We start from the raw sequence: 21,507 nt of genomic DNA, 5'->3' as shown, positions 1-21,507 counted from the left end.
AACAATATTGTGCAGAGAATCGCACTAAACTGAACTAGAAAAGTTACAGGGTTCACATCAAATAGAATTTAAAGAGAGTCCAAAGAAATAAATCTTAACAAAGGAAGAAGAAACTTAAGGAGTCAAATTTTACTCTCTAGTTGCACTAGCTTCTACCAGACTACCAAAGATGAACAGCAAACGGCTAAACAAAATTTAGTTCTAAACCCTTGTAACTGTAGCTGGTTGAATGTTTCAGGTACTTCACTCAAAAATCCCTTTAACTGATATGCAAACGATTTAAATATGATTTTTAAAAAATTGAGGCAATTCTCACTTTTGCATCCTGCTTTATTCCTCTAAGAACCCGAGAGCCATGTTTTAGCTTCCCACCAAGCCTGTAGGCTAGGCTAGGCTGAGAGAGGGTGACTCACATACAAGACAGTTACTGAGCTTCATCTCACAAAAGTAAATTGCATACATAATGTGGGCTGCTCACATTCCCAGTTTAAAGCATTTTGGTGTGATTTGGATTATGTATAACATATATTTGATAGAATGGAATAGATTGTTGGGGAGGGGGGGGGGAGAAGAAGAATGATCCCTTGCAAAATCTAGTTCCTGTCATGGTCAAGGGCATCTATTTCATTATAAATGTAGTTCCACCAAAACAAATATTATTTTTGAATCTTTCATTATCTTAGTCTCTGGAAATGGGCTAAAACAGCATGTGTTGGTATTAGTTGCTGCTGAGCCAGCTGTCGTGCCTGGCTGCACAGTGTCTCAATGTCAGCAGTTCAAAGCACTGCAAGGCTGAATGGGAGGAAACTTGATAGGTCAGTGGAACCCAATTCCAAGAAAAAAAGAACATAGCTCTCTTGTTTCCAAAGTTTTCTTTAATTTGCGTTAGGAGCATTTTTAACACCTTTCATTTATATAAGTATTTTCATAAACTATGTTACAACTCTCTAAGTAGGTTAGGATCAAGCCTATTTCAAAGGACTTCTTTTTGCTACCAACCTCTTCCTTGGAGTTGTAGGTACAGCCCACAGAAGGCCACAGCAGTTTGAACCAGCCCAACCAATGAATAGTTCTTTGGTGGAAACATCAAGACTTATGACACGGCAGGGAAAAAAATCCTTAGAGAACAGGAAACTGGCTTTATAAACTGGCAAAACACAACAAGGCCAGGCCCTAAAGCAAGGGCTGGTCTTCTGGTTTGCTTTTCTTTTCTGGTTGGTGTTAAATTGAGCCTGATAATTACAATACAAGGTAAACGCTATGTGCATGTCCAAAGCTTGACATGACACAGAAAGAAAAGTGAAGGTGACCTGCAATGCTAGTTAAGTTGTACACTGAACACAAATTCTCAGTTGTGTTGTGATAAGCATTTCACCATGGTGAGATGTCATGTCAAACAGAGGATTCTACACATTTATAAAGACATCGTATGTAGAAGCAGAGGGGGATATGCATTATCAGCATTTAGAAAGATTGCTAAGATTACACTTAAGCAGTAATGCAGATCTGTTTTTGTCTCTGAGAACCCCTTAGACGGTGTACTATCACAACTCTTTTATTAGTGGTCACTCCAACTTGTAGTTTGGGCATCGTTAGCAATCTCTGAAATCACTGGCAAAGAAAGGCCATTCTTCTTCTTACTATGTAACTACAACACCTTTCACAACACATACGTGGGATGAAGACTGCAGGCATGTAATACTACTAGACAGCTAATTCCTGAGGCAGAGTCTGAAGCTCTGCAAATAAGGCAGCTCAGAGATTTCAGCTCCACTGTTCCTTTTCAAATTCATTCTTAAGCAGCAGGAAGAAAAAAAAAGTAGTGAATAAGCATCTCCTAAACACATTGCAAAACACATGCATCTAAATTCTTCTGAGCTACAGTGCCCTCTGTTGGAACACACAATGACAAAAGAATAGGAAGTAATGCAATGCAAAAAACAAAACAAAAAATATTGAGATGCGAAGCTCGTGAAAATTACACTACTCTTGCAAGAAACATATTCCTGCCAATAATCTAAAAGATGTTCCTCCATCAACCAGGATATATATATATATATATATATATATATATATATATATATATATATATATATATATATATATATATATATATATATATATATATATATATATATATATATATATATATTACTATTGTTATATATCGAAAGCACATTTCACGTTTTCTCTTTCAAGATAAATGCAAAAGTGGGTTTCCTGATGTCCTTGCTAAGCCACACAAAATTCCAAACAGAATATGCGACTTCTATAAATCTGTGCACAAACCAGCCAAACTGTGCCACAGCCATATTTTTGCAGTACGATCTTACAATATATGATGTGTTACATTGGGAAATGTTAGCATGAATGCTTGAGTGTTGAGTGCAAACTTGGCTTTCAGTTTTAAATTCATAAGACACGAGGGACACAGAGCATGAGACAGAAAGATCAGTCTGCCAAAGTATCTTTCTCGAGCCTGACCCATTCGTGCCAGTGGATACCCGAGCTACCCCCCTGGGAATTCCCATTAGCAGAAGCACTTAAGATCCTCTGAAAAGAAGCAACTGACATGCTACCACCAAAGTATTGCAAGCAAATATCCTGACTAAAGCAGTCTGTGTGGAAAGCTGAAACTGGCTTAAAATGGTTTTTGATCTGGCACTGTTGTCCCGCCACCCATGCTTACCTTTTCCCAGAACCAAGCACACTCCTGGCACAAAGCACATGCTAAGTAGTAGCAGTTGATAACAGTGGTATATTCCTAAGCAGCAAAATGAAGAACCGCTTTGAGACAAGCAAACATCTGTAGAGAGTACTACCTCGAGATGGAATATTTGCAGAAAGGTGAAAGTTCATAATAAGGCATCTGTGATTTTCTTTGGCTGAGATTCACATACTATGAACAACACGGAATACATCCAAACTGTACATATTAGAAGGCTTGATTTTTATCTCAGGCTTCTGCTGACATGTAATAACCACTTGAGCCTTGCTTTCATAGTTTATATTGCTGCAAGAAACCCCTGACAAAATAAAGGTTTATATTGTACAGTAGGGTACAGTTTATTTTTTCAGCATATCATATACCATATTTTATTTAGATACATAGACCATCTGTACTTGTAGAACAACTTTTAATAACATAATTCTAATATCACAGTAGAGCAGTAATAGTGTAACAAACAATATGTTTTGTTAGCAATGAGCTTTCTAAAGTGACATCTACAAGAATGTGACAAAAACATAACAATCAGGATTTCCATATTATGATTTATTACTCCCACGCTGAAAATTTCAGTTTCTGTTGGTTTGTAATATTTTACTGAGTTCTTTTTTTTAAAAATGGACACAATTTTTAGCTTCAACATCCTTTAGCTGATATGTTTCTTTGTGTTTCATATAATGTACAGCTTTGCTTCTTATAATCCAGAGCATTGTATTATGTATGTTTAAATGTGAAAACTAAGTAAGGCAAATGCTAAATAAAAGAATAAGCACTGCTTATTTAGAGGAATTGGAAAGAATCAGAACTAGAAAGAAAACATATTTGCACTTACCTATAACTATTGTTTGTTGCATATCTTCTGTTCAGGCACACATTCCTTCCCTCCTGCCCAGTTGAATGCTCTGGCTGGTCGCATTTGATATAGAGGGTAAGGGGGCCTGGGTCACAGTGTTTCCTGGAGGGCTTTGCTGTATAGACCTATTTGATGGCAGGCCTGCTCATACACAATTCCCCCATGTGTGCTTGTGAATAAGACACTTGATGAACAGTAGTTAAATGTGCAACTTCGTTTTCATCATTGATCTTGTGTAGTCCCACATGGGCGTTCTAGCAAGCTACTAACTGGGCATACTCTCCTTACTTGAACAGTGAATGAAGAATAGGGTTGTGTGTGGCGGCGTCCAAATTGGCCATTCCAGGCCAATGCAGCCAATGTCATGCTGTGGGGTGGGGGAGAGGAGGCACGGGCACCGGTGCATAAATCGGAACAGCCGATTCAGACACTGCCGCACACAACCCTAAACTGCCTTGTCCTCTTGAACCTCATTTCTTGCCTGAAGGTCCAAAGAGTAGTGATGTACAAATATGCCAATGAGCAGGTGGCAGCTCTGCAGATCTCTGTCAAAGGCACTCCATTAGGGAAGCTGTGGAAGAAGCTGCTACCGTAGTGCATTAATTTTCAATGGGCAAGGCTATCTGGGCCCATCATAACACTCCCTAATGGTCCTGACAATCCACTGGGACAGGGTATGAGCTGATGCTCTCCTATTGCTATTAGGGCCACTAAAATAAACAAAAAAGAACTCAATCCCTGTGAAATCCCAGGATTCTCTTGAGGTAAAATAATAACATGTAAAGAATGCATTGAGCACTCATTCTCAGAGGGACAACTAAGGGCATAACAAACTGACAGCAATTCTGAAATGTTAATATGCAGCAGTTTCCCATCTTCTAACCCAGTGGTCCCCAACCTTTCTGAGGCTGGGGACCGGCAGGGCATCGGGCCGCACCCGCACGGCCACGAATGCGCGGCCCGGCCCTGATTCCCTCTCCCCGCCCTCCCGCAGAAAGGCCACGCCCGTGCATCGGTCCGCGCCCGCGCGGACCATGGCCGCTCATCAGGCCGCGCCCGCACAGCCACGAATGCGCGGCCCGGCCCTGATTCCCTCTCCCCACCCTCCCGTAGTAAGAAGCTTCCCAGGCCGCAAGCTTGCGGCCTGGGAAGTTTTTTACTGCGGGGGGGGGGCGGGGAGAGGGAGCCGCGGCCTGGCGCCATGGCCTTTGCGGCCCGGCACCAGGCCGCGGCCCGCAGGTTGGGGACCACTGTTCTAACCAAGCAACCTAAGCTGACTATCCCTCACAGTCGGCACTTCAAACCAAGAGTGAAGCATCTATAGAGAGGATTCTGAAGGAAATCTCTTGGAGAAAATATCCATAGAAGATCATTACAATAAAGAATGCATGTTTGGTCTGGAAATAGAGAATGCCATATGGCATGAAACCCAGCTCTCTAACAAGATAAAAACTAGGGCTGTAGGGGTTGCATATGTAACCTAACTGTAGGCAGCAGTGGTAAGAGCCGTATATCCTAAAAGGGGCAGAAGATTCTGAACCTAGGCCAAGATAGACTGTACCCTTTTAGGAAGTAGAAAACTCTTACCTATTATGGAATCTAGCACAGCTCTGATAAATTGCACCGAGATAGAACTAATCATGATTTGTCCCTATCTATCAGAAATTCTAGTCTTTGATAGGATAGCGCAATGACTATCGGTCCTTGAAATTTGTTACTAATAGCCAATCATCAAGATAAGGGAATACATGTCAGCCTTGCATATACAGGTAAGCAATAACTGGGGCTAAACACTTAGAGAATGCCCTAGATGCAGCGACTAGACCAAAAGGTAGGCTAGTACTGGAAAGCCCATTACCCACATGAAAAGTGTAAACTTGAAGTTGAGAGTGGATTGAAACATGAAAGGCATCCTTCAAATCCATAACAAACAACAACCAAATTTTAATAATTTTAAAATTGAATGAATGGATACCATACAGAACTTTGAATCATTAAGAAAAATGTTTAGTTTTCTGAAGTCTAAAATGGGTCTAACTTCCCCCAGTTTTCTTATCTACTAGGATGCCTGAGACATCAAAATCTCCTCTATAGTGCCCTTGTCAATTAAGAAAGCCAAAGCCTGTGTGAAACCTGAAGTTAGTTGGTTGGATCACCTTAAAGGTAAAGGGGGAGGGGAAAAGACTTAAATTCTAATCTGTAACCAAACCTATGGGAGCAGAGTGGTAGGCATGATGGCCTTTTGGTTGCACCTTCTCCATAACCAGGGAGGATGGCAGAGGATGAGTTGTCAAATAATTAAATGGTTCCTTCTTGATCTTATTAAAATGTTCTACCTTACTGGAGGTGAGCTGGGGAGATGCAGGTTTTTGCCACCCTTCCTTCATTAAATCCTCAGGGCCATCCAACAGCAAATAAAGCAGTAATGCAGGGAGATTTGGATAGAGAAATTCAGAAATTTATCATTGTGTTTGTGCTCCAAGGTAATGATTTCTATCTTGAGAGATGCCAGAGGTGGCTTGCCTACCCTCTGATCTGAGCTCAGAGTCAATGTTATGTTGGATCAGTTAGATTTAATTGTTGTTTCTTCTCCTTTCACAACCAAAGTAGGAGAATCCAGTAATTGCATGACATTGCTGAAGGCAGATATAATGACATCCAGTGAGGGCAAAGATACACCCTTGCATCACTGGGGCTTGTGGTAATCCTATTTCTCCATTTATCTCAGAGACATCATGTAGGGATGTAAAGGCCACTGCTTTGGCAATTGGGACAGAGAACATTTTTTCTGGCCATGTAATAAACCGGTATTCTTATCCCCACTGGAGATACAAACAGGTAAAGATCTTGAACCTAGAGATGAGTCCTGGGCTTCTCATGCAAAGTTGATGTTGGCTCAGGAGTGTAGAAGGGAGTGTTCTGTTGTGGAGGTGATTTACACTTTTCCATCTTCTTAGCTGGAGAGTCAGAAGAAGAGGGATGAACCGGAGGGGAGCAAGACCAAGACTGGATCTGCTGAAATATGGATCTGGGAGGTAGAGCTGAATGCATCAATTTTGAAGACATTGAATTGGGAGCTTTGGCCAGGGCCAATTTTGACATGGCAGACCTTACATGTGGTGACACTATGTCCTTCACCCAAACAGAACCCAAAAAGGTCATGTTCCTCACGTGGGCCATCTTAGGCCCATTATGCACAGAGAGGAAGATCCGCATTCGGGGTGGAATGGCGTCACCTAAAATCACCGATAACACGGCGCTGGCTGCAACCGGCCGCAGATTCGGTGCATGCCGTCGAAAAGGCCATGTTAGCAAACCTTGGAAGAAAGCGCAGCTTCCGGGTGACCGGGGCGCAACCCGAAGCGGTGCCAGGGTCGCCGCATATATAATCGGTTACTCTGAGTTTTGCTGCGGTTGCTTCCCGTCCCGTGCAAAGCGGTTTGCTTTGCGTCTTCCCCCTCTGCGTTTTCCATGTGACCCGAAATTGCCGTTTCAGCGGCCGTGCATAATAGGCCCTAGAAAGGAAAGTGACTCAGAAGCCAAAGTAGCTTTGACAAATCTCTCTTTCAGCAGCAAAAGAGGAACTGGGACAAAGGGGGTGCTGCTGCACAGGAACACATGGTACTTGGGTGAAGCTTCTGGTTCTGGCACATAGTGCCCCCTAGAGGCTTTTAGCTGTAAAGACCCATCCAATGGTAGATCTGTTCGTGTGCAGTTTCCCTCATGTGGGACTCTGCAGAAAACTGATGATGCATTATACTTCTGAATTCTAGCAAAAGGTATTGTATCAAAGTTGACTAGTTGTATAAAAATATTTATGTTGCCATTAAACTACTGTATCAGCATGTAGTTTTTTTTTCCAGCCGGCATCAAGGAAATCAAATAGAGACAAAATATTTTTATTCATATCTTTTAAGGCATCTACAGTGATCTGAAAAGAAAAGCTGTGAATAGGCAATTTGATAGCTGTTTCCTTTGAATGGGTTTTCAGCGTGTTTCATTAACAACTGTTTACGTAAAACATCATTTCAACAGTTCAAACATCAAAGAAAACAGGAGAATCTTGGGCACCAAGCCTGGCAGAGGTACAAGCTTTTCAATCTGGACAAATACACATCCAGGCAGGAACAGGGGGAGGTGTGTGTGTGTGTGCTGAAGCTTATGCATTTAATTTTGCTCTCCGAACACACGCAAAAGGCTTCGGATTCCCGGCTGTCCCCTCTGCCAGCCAGATGCTTCCTTAGAGGGGCAGTTGCATCTAACATTTGCCATGCCCCTCCCACTCCCTTATCCTTGCTTTAATGGACATTAAAAATAGAACAAAACAGCACTGGAGATGGGAACAAAATACATGCACAACAGGCACAGTCCGCTGTACTCATTCTGCTGTAAAATGTAAAAACAAGAAAGGGCATACAAGCTGTATCCCTTAGGACACATTCAGCTTTTTTAATATAGTAGTGCCACCACACATTTCGCTTCGGATGTTGTATTATATTTATATGTCACTCAAATATTTACCATTTTCCTGAATTCTACTGTGTGTTCTGAAAGCTTGTTATAAGCCAAGTATCTTTGGTTATGTGTTTTGGCTGTATAACAGCTGTGCCTGAACTGCATCAATATGCTAACTTTTCCTTCTGAAGCCTCTCATGTGACAAAAGCCACTCTTTCAGATGACTTCCTCCCGTGTAGTTGCCAGTCTGTCCACTGCTGCAAATCACTCTGTGGCAGGGTATTATAATCGGGACCTGCAAAATAGACAAAGCACACAAAGGAAAATAAGGGTTTGCAGAAATCTCCCCCCCCCACACCGAATTCCATATCTCTAAATGCCTTATTTGTGGTCAACCCTCATCACTGTCTTATTAGCATAAATCTTATCCAGCAGTGCTTCTCAATGGAGTAAACAGAAAGAACCATTCACAAGTAGCATGCAACGCTTATCTGTATGTATATATGTATGTATGCATCCACCCCACTCAGCCAGAAAAAAAAAAGTCAACAGCCTGATCTGATGACTTCTTGCGCTCAAGGGTAATCAAGTTCTCCAGTTTCTAGTCCTTCCTCACAGACTTCAGTGGAAGGGTCAGATATACAGGCATGTCCAGTTGAGTTTCCTCCTGCTGCAGTGGCTGGGGAAGATGGAGCAATGCTTGCCAATATGGAGCACATATTTGGGGAAAGGTATATAATTCTGGAATTCATTATCCCCGTGACCATAATAAGTATTTAAATTGGGCATAACTCTTCATTTATGGAAAGCTACCATAAAAAGCTATGGCAGTCTTTTTAGGAGGGAAGGTGGTATGGCATAGGCTGATCTCATCCAATCTTGGAAGCTAAATAGTACTGGTACTTGGATGAGACAACACCCAGGAAGATTCCGGAGAGGAAGGATATGGTGATCTTCCCCTGAAAGCCTCTTGCTGGGATTACCATAAGTCAGTTGTGATTTTCTCTTTGAAATTCCATGCTCTGCATTGGCCCATTATGCATGGAGTGGAAGGTCCGCATTCGGGGTGGAATGGCGGCGGCTAAAATCACCAATTATGCACGCTGCAGGCGGCAACCAGGTGCAGAGTCAACATATGCCGCCGAAAAAGCCGTGTTAGGGAGATGCGAAAGAAAGGCCCATTATGCACGGCCGCCGAAACGGCGATTTCGGGTCACATGGAAAACACGGAGGGGGAAGACGCGACGCACACCGGTTATGCATGGGGCGGGGAGCGACGGTGGCAAAACCCAGAGTAACCGATTATGCACGCGGCGATCCCGGCGCCACTTCTGGTTGTGCCCCGGTCACCCGGAAGCTGCACTTTCTTCCGCGTTTCGCGAACGCAGCTTTTTCGGCGGCATGCACCGAAGCTGCAGCCGGTTGCAGCCGGCACCGTGCGTTATCGGTGATTTTAGTCGCCGCCATTCCACTCCGAATGTGCGCTAAAACCCCTGTGCATAATGGGTCTATGGCCGCCGAAACGGCGATTTCGAGTCACATGGAAAACACGGAGGGGGAAGACGCGACGCACACCGGTTATGCATGGGGCGGGGTGCAATGGTGGCAAAACCCAGAGTAACTGATTATGCATGCGGCGATCTGGGCGCCGCTTCTGGTTGTGCCCCGGTCACCCGGAAGCTGCGCTTTCTTCCGCGTTTCGCTGATGCGGCTTTTTCGGCGGCATGCACTGAAGCTGCAGCCAGTTGCAGCCGGCACCATGCGTTATCGGTGATTTTAGTCGCCGCCATTCCACCCCGAAAGTGCGCTAAAACCCCCGTGCATAATGGGTCTATGTGGAGCTTCCCGGGACCAGGGCGCAACCAGAAGCGGCTCCGGAGTAGCCGTGTGCATAATCGGATACTCTGGGTTTTGCCGCCGTTGCGTTCCGTCCTGTGCATAAGCGGTTTGCTTTGCTTCTTCCTCCTCCTCGTTCTCCATACCACTGTTTCAGTGGCCGTGCATAATAAGCCATTGTTTTGGTCCCTTTCTTAGTCTTCCGTTCAGTCCTGTGCTTTGCTTTTGATAGATCTTCCAACACACATAAATGCTTGAACATGGTTCTTCCTTTACCCCATATTCCTCCCCCCTCCCACCCCAATCATATATGTCTAAAGGTTTCTTTGGTATTTTCTCCTACAATGTCTTACCATCACCATCATGAATTGAAAGTGGTGCAACTTTGCTTCTAAACCCTTTCCCTTTTCTCTTTCCAAGTCCTCTAATGTAGACATGTGACACATGATCAGAGGTTCCAAGCAATTTTACTTTCTAAATAGCAACTGTGAAGAGCCCTGATTTGGATCAGGAATTCAATGTGGAAAAAAGGGAAACAAATATTTCACCTCCCTTCATTCTTTAAACCTGAGGTGGACCTATTTGTTTGGAAAGAGCACACAGGGAACCAGTATATTATTCCCAACAAGGCATGCTCCACAGGGGCATTTCAGGTTGATAAAAACTATCACTGGTATATAAGGTTACCCCTCCACTCTGCCTTCACACACCATGGTCCTGATCTGAATCAGGGCTTCACACATCTACTAGCAACAAAAGTAAATCTTTGGAAAAGGCCAGTTATAGAATGACTAGCATCAGATGTTCAGGTGGGCAGCCCTGCTGGTATGAAGCAACAGAACAAAGTTTGAGTCCAGTGGCATCTTTAAGACAACCAAAGTTTAATTCTGGGTATAAGCTTCTGTGTGTAAGCATGCTTCTTCAGATTGTTGTTGTTGTTATGTGCGAAGTCGTGTCCGACCCATTGCGACCCCATGGACAATGATCCTCCAGGCCTTCCTGTCCTCTACCATTCCCCGGAGTCCATTTAAGTTTGCACCTACTGCTTCAGTGACTCCATCCATCCACCTCATTCTCTGTCGTCCCCTTCTTCTTTTGCCCTCGATCTCTCCCAGCATTAGGCTCTTCTCCAGGGAGTCCTTCCTTCTCATGAGGTGGACAAAATATTTGAGTTTCATCTTCAGGATCTGGCCTTCTAAAGAGCAGTCAGGGCTGATCTCCTCTAGGACTGACTGGTTTGTTCGCCTTGCAGTCCAAGGGACTCGCAAGAGTCTTCTCCAGCACCAGAGTTCAAAAGCCTCAATTCTTTGACGCTCGGCCTTCCTTATGGTCCAACTTTCGCAGCCATACATTGCAACTGGGAAGACCATAGCCTTGACTAAACGCACTTTTGTTGGCAGGGTGATGTCTCTGCTTTTTAGGATGCTGTCTAGATTTGCCATAGCTTTCCTCCCCAGGAGCAAGCGTCTTTTAATTTCTTTGCTGCAGTCCCCATCTGCAGTGATCTTGGAGCCCAGGAAAATAAAATCTGTCACTATCTCCATTTCTTCCCCTTCTATTTGCCAGGAATTGAGAGGGCCGGATGCCATGATCTTTGTTTTCTTGATGTTGAGTTTCAAGCCAACTTTGGCACTCTCCTCCTTCACCCACATCAACAGGCTCTTTAGTTCCTCTTCACTTTCTGCCATTAGAGTGGTATCATCTGCATATCTGAGGTTGTTGATATTTCTCCCTGCAATCTTGATCCCAATTTGTGACTCTTCTAATCCCGCATTTCTCATGATGTACTCTGCATACAAGTTAAATAGGCAAGGCGACAGTATACAGCCTTGCCGAACTCCTTTCTCAATTTTGAACCAGTCAGTGATTCCATGTTCAGTTCTCACTGTTGCTTCTTGACCTGCATATAAATTTCTCAAGAGCTTCTTCAGATACACTGAAACAAATGTTTTCAAGTCTTACATATAGGGAGAGAGAGAGAGAGAGAGAGGATGGAATTGTCAGAACCTCATGATTGCTGCCACGATTTAATCTGTTCTTTAGCTGTTATGTAGCCATCTTGGTCTCTGTCTGCTCTCTAACCCTGAACTGTCTGTTCATGTATTCATTTCAGTAACAAGTTGGTATTATCATTGCAAGTAGTAACACTGGATGCTCAAAGGTCAGTGCTGTGTATGTTATCGTAGTTGGCAGCTGTCCCGGCCTGTACCTGGCTATGGAAGGCTGTGAGTGTGTGAACATCTTTGGTGGGAACTGGTGGAGGATAAGAACTGCATTTTGAATTTGGAAGCGAGATTCAGCTTTGAATTTGGAAGCGAGATTCAGATTCCTGGACAGAACTACTTACGAATAAACGTTATTGAAAGAAGTCGTTGTTTCGAGTCTGTCATCCTGACAGGAGCTAGTTAGCAGGAAGGGCTAGTTAGAGTCATGATGTAACTGAGCAATAGGTATAGTTAAGATTGCAATTCTAAGTTTCTTCATAAGGTTGATGGGAGTTCTATTCCATGTAGCTTCCATTAAGATAGATTCAGGTGGCAATAGAACAAAGCTTGAGTCCCATGGCATCTTTACACCATCAAGGTTTAACCCCATCCCACTCTAATTCTACCTAAATGGAAGGCTTGAGGAAGTCTGTTTCAATGTGTCTTAAGAAGTGTGCATGCACAGCACTAAACTATGTTGGTCTTTAAAGTGTCACTGGACTCATATGAAATTTGGCCCTTCCTGCTGATACCTTTTATCTGCATCCCACAGAAACACAGTGTTAATGCCTTTTAAATACCACCTTCACCGGCCCTTCCAGACTACTGTACAGTTTGGAATACTGCTCCGAGTCTGAGATTGAAAGTACTTACATCCATGATCTGATCCCTGGCCCAATTGACTGCCAACTTTTTTTTCACTCTGCTAACCTGACCTCTTTGGTGAACAGAGAATAATGATGTAACATCCCTGTACCTTGTACTGATACTGTCATCCTTCCAAGAGTGTGAATGCAGTTTTCTAGATTTCACGGCCCAGTCTTCAGCTATTCTCACTCCCATGTGCTTCTTTATCCTTGAAACGGCACCATTTATGTCAGCTTCCTCAACCTACTATAAATTCTTGGGAAAACCTATTCTGGATGCAAAGGCTTGTCCCTCTGAGTAGTGTCTGTTATAAATTAAGCCTTCCCCTAACTACCGTTGTTACTATTTCACCACCTTCAGTCCTTTACTCTTGTCCTGGCCATGTACTTACTGTAAATCTACTGGGCAGGGATCACATTATCCGCAGAAAGTACTGGATGGCTGGTGCTGAATAAGAGGTACATATGACATTCAAAATGTCTGTACATTTAAAGCAATGTGTTGAGCATTATAACAAGGATATATATTGATGATATTGTACCTTTAAGTCCTAATTAATAACAAGGAACCATAACTTGGATGCCCAGGCTAGCCTGATCTCACCAGATTTCAGAAACTAAGCAGGATCAGGTGAGATTTAGTACTTGCATGCGAAATCACTAAGGCAATATAGGGTTGCCATGAAGAGGCAAGCAATGGCAACTCCCCTCTTTCTTCTCTTGCCTTGAAAACACTATGGGGTTGCTATATATTGGTTATGACTTGACAGCACTTCCCCTTGTAATAACACAGAGATACACATATCCCACTAGCAATAAAAGGTGGCAACAAATGTCAATTTGATAGACATAATCCCCCCCCCCCAGCTTTTAAAATCTGATGTTAAGGCCCAAAGTTACTTTATTTTTTTCTGCCACACTGTGTGAATAACAGAATAGCAATCACTCTCCAAAACATTTATATGTGAGAAGAGTATGTATGTGTGTATGTATGATTTCAATCAGTGAAAAAGTGCTCGAAGGAAAGGTTAATACTCTGCCTTCTTCCAACACTTCCCCAGTCAAATAAGCTGATGTCCATGGAATTCTGATAGACTCCTGCATCACATCTACCTTGGATCTAAGTAGTAGGAAATAACCTTCATAAGACATGAAAAGGAACCATTCTCCAAAACATTTAGATATGAGAGGAATGTGCTGCTGATGCTACTTCCATTAAGATGCACAGAATGCTGAAATACCCAGGGGCTATTTTGTGCAACAGGAGGCCTGGTAATCAGCAAACTTGCCAATTTTGCAGGTCTTCTCTAAGGTAACACTTTTATTGGACTGCCCATGTTAGCACAGGAAGTACCCACATGATCAAGGTAACTTGTGTTCTGTTGTTTTAAATGCTATGAATACAAGGCAGGATTTCACCACAGATTTAAATTTCAGATTCAAACAGTGAGGCAAAAGAAATTTGGAATGGTGAAATCACAGCAGTGTTCAAAGCAGACTAAACCAAAATAAAGGTTTAACAACAACACCATTTTGTACTTTAATTTTACTGCTCCTCACAAGTTTAAGTCATTGGTCAGTTGCCATACTTCATTAAAAATCAAATATACAGTTGCTTTTGAGGAATGACATTCCTGGAGAGCCAGCTTGGGGTAGTGGTTAGGAGTGTAGACATCTAATCTGGAGGAGGAGCCCCACTCCTCCACATGCAGCCAGCTGAGTGACCTTGGGTTCGCCACAGCACTGATAAAGCTGTTCTGACCAGGCAGTAATATCAGGGGTCTCTCAGCCCCACCGGGTGTCTGTTGTGGGGAGAGGAAAGGGAAGGTCACTTTGAGACTCATTCTGGTAGAGAAAACTGGCATATAAGAACCATCTCTTCTTCTTCTTATGGTGCTAAACACAGAAGGAACAACTCTGATCTCCCCTTTCTGAATGATGGCTCTGGACGAGAATTTAATTTTGCACTGGGAACTAAGCATGTAAGCTGATTATCAGTGACTGATAACATGATGATGTGATGACCCCCCCCCCAACAAAGCAGGCAAAATGTAGCTTGGCCATTTAGATGATGACTTAAATTCCATCATATCAGATGACAGTTTGTGTCAAGGAAACAGAGCAGATTGATCACAAAAACTCACTGCCCATGGCCTAATATTTTCCGTCTGAGAACCAATGGCATCTGCCTTGTCTCTTTTACAAAAGCATCTGCTCCAATATAAAGTGCAAAAAGGGAAATGGTATAATTTAAAGACAAAAAAGGTCTTCAGGGTAGGGGGATCCCAATCCCTCTTCCTCTGACTGCATCCCCTTTGCCTGTAGCCCCCCCCCCCCTCGGCCAGGCCCTCATACTGGACATCAACCCAGCTGGAGAAAAAAGCAACTGGGAAGTAAGGCTCATCATTCCCAACTCCACATCATTTTGCACTTCAGGCTGAACACCTTTTCACAAGTAGAGACACGGTTGAGCTGCTATAACTGGTAGCTTGGCCTAAAAGCAATGTTAATAAGAGAATAACTGCTGTGAGACACTCCACTAATTTAGCCAGGGGGATCCATATAGCCTCTTTTGGGGAACTGGAGTTTTTAAATATAAAACCTTTCACTCACTCCACTTATTAATAAGGTACAATTGGGCTGGAGGATATAAAGGGTTTGGGTTTGTGCCATGAGGTAAGTTATGAGGTGAGAACAAAGAACATAGAGATCACTCAGTCAGGAGTTGAATACAAATATCAAAGGAGATTTATTCACGTACAGGTTGTTTTTAAATAACAGTTCTGCAGCACAGGTCTCCAGAAAGTCACAGGAGAAGCTTGGCTGAGGCACTTGAACGTAAACTAGTTATGGCTTCGGGCTGTGATTTTAATTTCCTTTAGCATCTGAAAAAGTGCATAGGATGGTGGGAGAATACCAGAAACTTTGCTTCTGCCACGCTATGGCATCTAGTAGAATCAAGCCCTTATGGCATCTTTAAATGGCCTGAATTCATGTTTAAAATGGCAGCCATCACACCTAGTTCGGCTTTAACTCCACTGAAGTCCCTTGGCTTAGAGGAGTGTAACTCTTAGGACAACATTGTAAGTTCATAATTCCCCCCTTCCCAGCTGACTGGAACATGCTGATCAAATTAAAGGAGAGCAATTGCAATAAAATGGGAAAATACATGTTTTCTGATAAAGCCACGAGGGAAGTATAGATTAGAAGCCTAGAACAATGTCTTGCTTGAAGAGTGGGGTTTTAAAAACATTGTATACATTTAGTAATACACATTTGAAAATTTTGAGTTCCCCAAACCAGAAGGGTTAACAGGTGTCTTATCTCACAGTCAGCACAAAAATAGAGCCTGGTTCTCATGATAACTACTTCTCAAATCAAGTAACAGAATAAATGTGCCTACAATCCTCATAACTTATTAGTGGATCTGTTAACGACTCTCCCTGGGCTGCCCTAAATGAGCTTCTTCTTGCATTGCCAAATTCTGCCGTTTGGAAGACTGCAGTACACGTTTTTTCAGCTGACTGCAGCTTTTCCCAAGAATATTGTACATCTTGGAATTGGAGTGAAAAACAGATGTAGACAATGGCATATACCTTTTCTTTAAAAACCAAACCATAGTTTATGGAGCCAATGGAAAGAAAACCCTGGATAATGAATTAAAAATAGGATAATGGACACTAAGGACAGATAATATTTTTTTTCTTGACATAGGAGCAAGGTTTCTACATAGTCACATCATGTGGCATGTTTGGCTTTTAAAATATATTTGCCATATTCTGTCTCTATAATTAGCATTGTAGAGAACTTGCTGTAACAAATAAATCCATCAAAATCAGTTGATTAATGAGAAATATTCCAGAAAAATCTAGATTGTCTAGACCTTAAGAGGTTTAGAGGCTAAAGTTATTCCCTGAAGTGTGATAATATCACATTAGCTGATTTTCTATAGTTGTTAATATTGGGCGGGGGGGAATGAAAATTATCTCTTGTTTCCTTGGAACATATAGGGGGAACAGCCCACAGGCCAATCACAGAGGCACACCGAAGTAAATGGCATATATAGATGAACTTGCATGTGAAAGGAGCCTTTTGTAACAAAAATGAAGGAAATTTTTTGGGACAAGGCAAATTTACGAAGGCAGTTTAGAAGCTACAATGACCTACTACTGGCTAGAAATATTTCAAAAGAGTCTCTCTCTCTCTCTCTCTCTCGTAGGTGGGTTCCCACATATAATTTTACAACTTAATTTTTTTCATGCACTTCCAACACTGGTATTTGCAATAAACCTATGTGCAGGACACAAGATCCAATGGATTTCTTCAGCATCCCTTTGTGAAAAGCTGATTTGGACAAGGAACTATGGGTGGGACTACTTATGAGTCCATGAGCATTGAGAAAATATCCTGCAAACACTAGAAACAACATGGGAAGCTTGAAGGACCACAGAGCTCAGGCATGTGATATCAAAGCAGCCATACAGGTTATACTGGGGATGTGATCCAGAATTAAGAACAATAGAACAGAAAATAAGCATTACAAGTGGAGGCCCACAAGGACTTGCAGGAGACATATCATTCTAACCTGTATCCTCTCCCCTCACTATTTCCTCTTCTTTTCTCATCCTGGCAGCCTTTATATCCTCTCCCCTTCCCCTGCTTACTTCTCTCCTTCCCACTGATAAGCCAACCTATCTTTCATCTCCCCACCTTTTCAACTATTTCAATTTTTTATTTACTTCATTTAAACTTCATCTTTCTCCCTAATGTGGACTCAAGGCTGCTTACAGTTTCCCTGTTCTCCATGTTTTCTTACAACAAATTTGTAGGGTAAGGATGCTGGGAGTGTGTGATTGGCACAAGGTCTTCTAAAGAACTTTGAAGGCACCATGGGAATTTGAATCTGTTTTGCATATGGTGGCTGATGTTTACTGGTTTGCATATGGTGGCTGCTGTTGAATAGTAGACCGATTATGCACGGGGCAGAAAGGCCAGGGCTGCTGGGTAATCCCTGATTATGTACAATGCTGCCAACATCCTGGCCACCTCCCAGTCCTGGTCTAAATCAGGGCCTCGGATGGCCCATGGTAAGGGAACGTAGATACTTCTGTGTTCCCTGTGATGCCACAGTCACCATCTTTGGCCCTGCCGCGACAGCCCCATGCATAATGGGGGCTCCCCGAGCCTATGGTGTCCCTGCAGGGACACCAAACACCCCAGTCAGCTTTGCAGTGCCGTGGAGCCAAACAGGGCAGTTTCCCACCCCCACAATGGTTGGTTTTAGCACACTGCTCTCCTGCCATTGTGTAGAGTGTCCCCTATGACCCCCACTTCTCCCCCACTGCATGGTGTGATGGGCTCTTCCAGCCCCTGTGTTGTTCAGGCACATACACATTGTTGAGGCAATATATGTGCATTGGTGTTTTCTTCCCCCATGCATCCTTGGGAAACGGCGGGACATGCTACCCTGCTGCAAGGAACCAGTAGCAGCCTGGCACAGCTGCTGCCATGCATAATTGGTCATAGTGAGCCACTCAGCCTACCAGTGCTTGCTAACAGGCTTGGTCCTGGTATGTCTTCCTTCAAAGGCCAGTAGCAGAGCCTGCTACCTCCCCTCTTTTTATTGATAGAAACCAAGCTTTGAAAGCTATCAATACTGTTGTAGTTGCTTGACATTCCCCACATGGTCACAGTAGAAGGCGTTCATTTATTACAGGCATAGGTGCTGCTTCTGTTATTTTATAGGGTTTTCCATATTTTCTGCAGGAAAAAAAAATAGCTTGTCTGTTCATGGCTCCAGTATCGGAGTAACAATGACAATTGGGCACACTGATACTGTTAAGTCTTTATAGTTCAAGGGTATGTGACAGTATTTAGATTCATGTACATTTTGTTTCAATGGGGAAATTGCTGCATTTCAAAACCCACCCCAAGTTTAGTACTTGCCCAGCACTAACTGCAATATTTCTCGACTTTGGGCTCATTTCTTTCTTTTTGGAGAATAAGAAGTTGGCAGTGCAAATTTCAACAGAGATTCTGGCACCAGGTATCTCAGTTTTAGAAAAGTAAGAAAGTTAGAGAAATGAAAGAGCAGAATGTCATAGTTTAACAGCACAAGCCGAAGAACACTTTCCTGACAATAAAAACCACTGAATAGACCTCAGTGGGAACCTGATTAGACCTGCTGAAGATGGCACTCTAGAGGTGCAAAATGTTTTTGCTTGTAGCAGAATGACATACATTGCTGTTGTCACATTTGTTATAAAAACACCAGCTTGATCAATTTTGGTTTGTTTTATATTAGCCATCAAACGTATGGATACAATCTTCTAGGCAGTGGTATTTTTTTAAAATGTGGTATGCTACAAATATTATCATGGTTGCAATTTAAAAATATTGATCATGACCTCATTTTGGTTTAATTGTGGTGACAATATTTAGCCAACTAAAAATAATTAAATGCACTAAAGTTTATTAGAGCCCTGAGGACATTTTGGAAGAAAAATACTTGGCCAAAGCTTTAGAGCTTTGGTTGCATTTAATGCAATTTTTATCAATAACTCAGCAGCTCATATTACTACAGCCCCATTGAAATTTTCATGCTGGGAAATCTAATTCATCCAATCCATGAATCCATCGCGTACGGTGCCTTTTTCTCAAATGCTATAAAACTTCCAAACCCATAGATTTGTCTCCAACAAAAATAACATGAAGGAGCCTTTCAATCAATAATGGAATCCCTCTGATTCTGGTACCAGCTGAATATTTTCTCCAACTTCGCTTTTGTTCTTCTGGGTAGAGGCCCACAAGGGAAAGAGCTTGTTTTCACTCGCAGCCTCATCAATACCTAAATCCTGGTGAACAAGTGACACTGAGAAGCTGTAATCAATAACTCCCTCTGCGTTTTTTCTTCTGGTCAAATGGTTCAGCACTACTGACAGGCCTGACACTTAGAACATGATGCTAAATCTTTATCAACAGCCAGCTAGGTGACTGGCAGAACAAGACTCAGGGTGGTCATTAACGCTCGTGGCAATCTGTGAATAAACTAACTCCTCAATAATGTGTTTGTTTAGAAAAAGGGTGAGGGGAGAAAAAAAAAACTCCCTGCGCAATGTATTGATTGCTTTTGAACTGCATTTAGCAATTTCAGTCTGAGGATGGAACAGAAAGTTGTACAACTGTGATGCTCTGCTTGTTAGGGGGTTTCAATTTGATGCAGCGGAAAACTGACCATCCTATTATACTGGCTGATAGACTGAATAGTTACAGAAAGCTGCCAAACTGTCAAAAATAGATCAGTGAGGCCATAATGGAAACAGCTGAAATATCAAGTTATAACACACAACAGAAATCGCACTTAGCAAAAAAAAAATAATAATCTTTCAGTTTGCTCATGTCCTATTGCTTTTTCTCTCCCTATTCCCCGATAGAAACAAATACTGTAATATGAACCAGCGTGTGTTCCAGTTTATTGCTAGCCACTGAAGGAATTAATGCACAACTAGGTTTATGTGCACACTGCATTCCAAATCAATGCTTCACAGTCTTCTCTTAAATGCACAATTACTCCATTCACTCTTGAATGTTTTAAACATTTTGACTGAATAACACACTTGACTTATGCTAGATCGATGTTAGTGTCAGGTTTGAACTTGCATGATAACATACAGAATTTGGTTCGGGGGGGAACGACTTTACTACTGCTGCTACTAACAGACGCCTTATTGAAGTCATAGACAAGTCATTTGTGTTGGTCTTGGACTAATCAGCCCAACATTCACCACATTCCCAAGAGTCTGTATGATTTCTTTTTGATCTTCCTATACTATTCTAATGAGATTTTTAATTGAACTTTATGGGTTCCTTTGAGGACTGCAGACCTTACAATCAATCTAAACTGCAGTAAACTATTTGAAGTTTTTCTTCACAAAAAGGTGAGCCATATCTACCATGTCCTTGGCATAATTTAAAGCAAAGATGTTGCATCTCTCAGCTGCTGCCGGCACCTTTTCCACCTTCTCATAAACTTGAAGGTCAGTGTATGAATTATGTGAACCAACCTAACTACAAAAGGAAACCTGTAGAATGCACACTCCAGAAATTAAGTGGGCAAGATCAGCAGAGCAAAAAAACCCCATCAGCACATATGCTTTCAGAGAAGCAACTTAGCAATATTCTATCTAAAAAACCCCTCTGAACTACAATTCATATGGTGTTTTGGAATCTCTGGAATCCATTCATGATTTATAATAAATCACTTTTTTCTTATTGTAGTGAGTATTTGGACTGTTTCAGGGGGTAGCCACATTGGTTTCTGTAGAACAGTTAGATCACAGGAGCACTTTAGAGACTAACAAGATTTTCAGGATATGAGCTTTTGATAGTCAAAGCTCCCTTTGTCAGATATTTGGAGAGGCATCTATGGAAACAATAAGTATAGAGATTTGATAGAAACTGGCTGTAACATTTTCTAAAAACAACTAGATACTATTCAACAAATAAATAACATGCAGTCTTCCTGTGGAGGCCTGTTGAATATTACCAGCATCTTTCATTACCTCTTGCTTCTTGGAGAAATGTCACCTTGATACTGGTGTGCATGCTTTAGTAATTTCTCAATTGGGCTATTAATTCATTGTATTTATTTACTTCATTCATACCCAATCTTCTCCCCAACTGAGAATCAAATTAGCTTAAAACACTCTACCCTTCTCTGTTCTATCTTCATAGCCAGCCTGTGAGATAGGTTAGGCTGAGGGTGGTTAATTGGTCCTAGGTCA

The 21,507-nt window shown here is 42.3% G+C and overlaps 1 protein-coding gene across 3 annotated transcripts in view; it reads right to left on the bottom strand.

Annotated features, from left to right (window-relative positions):
* Positions 1-7,464: 7,464 nt before the first annotated feature.
* MGMT (O-6-methylguanine-DNA methyltransferase) overlaps positions 7,465-21,507 on the bottom strand; it is a 224,784-nt gene continuing 210,741 nt past the window's right edge. For all 3 annotated transcript variants that reach the window (XM_077350119.1, XM_077350122.1, XM_077350121.1), the window contains one exon: positions 7,465-8,332. In XM_077350119.1, the coding sequence (XP_077206234.1) occupies positions 8,201-8,332 (132 nt within the window). In that variant the 3' untranslated portion in view covers positions 7,465-8,200. The remainder of the gene's footprint in view (positions 8,333-21,507) is intronic.

Source organism: Paroedura picta, chromosome 8 (genome assembly GCF_049243985.1).
Source record: "Paroedura picta isolate Pp20150507F chromosome 8, Ppicta_v3.0, whole genome shotgun sequence".
In the NCBI taxonomy this organism is placed as follows: Eukaryota; Metazoa; Chordata; class Lepidosauria; order Squamata; family Gekkonidae; genus Paroedura; species Paroedura picta.
The sequence above is the reverse complement of the archived record's forward strand: the minus strand, read 5'-3'. Positions and strand labels throughout refer to the sequence as shown.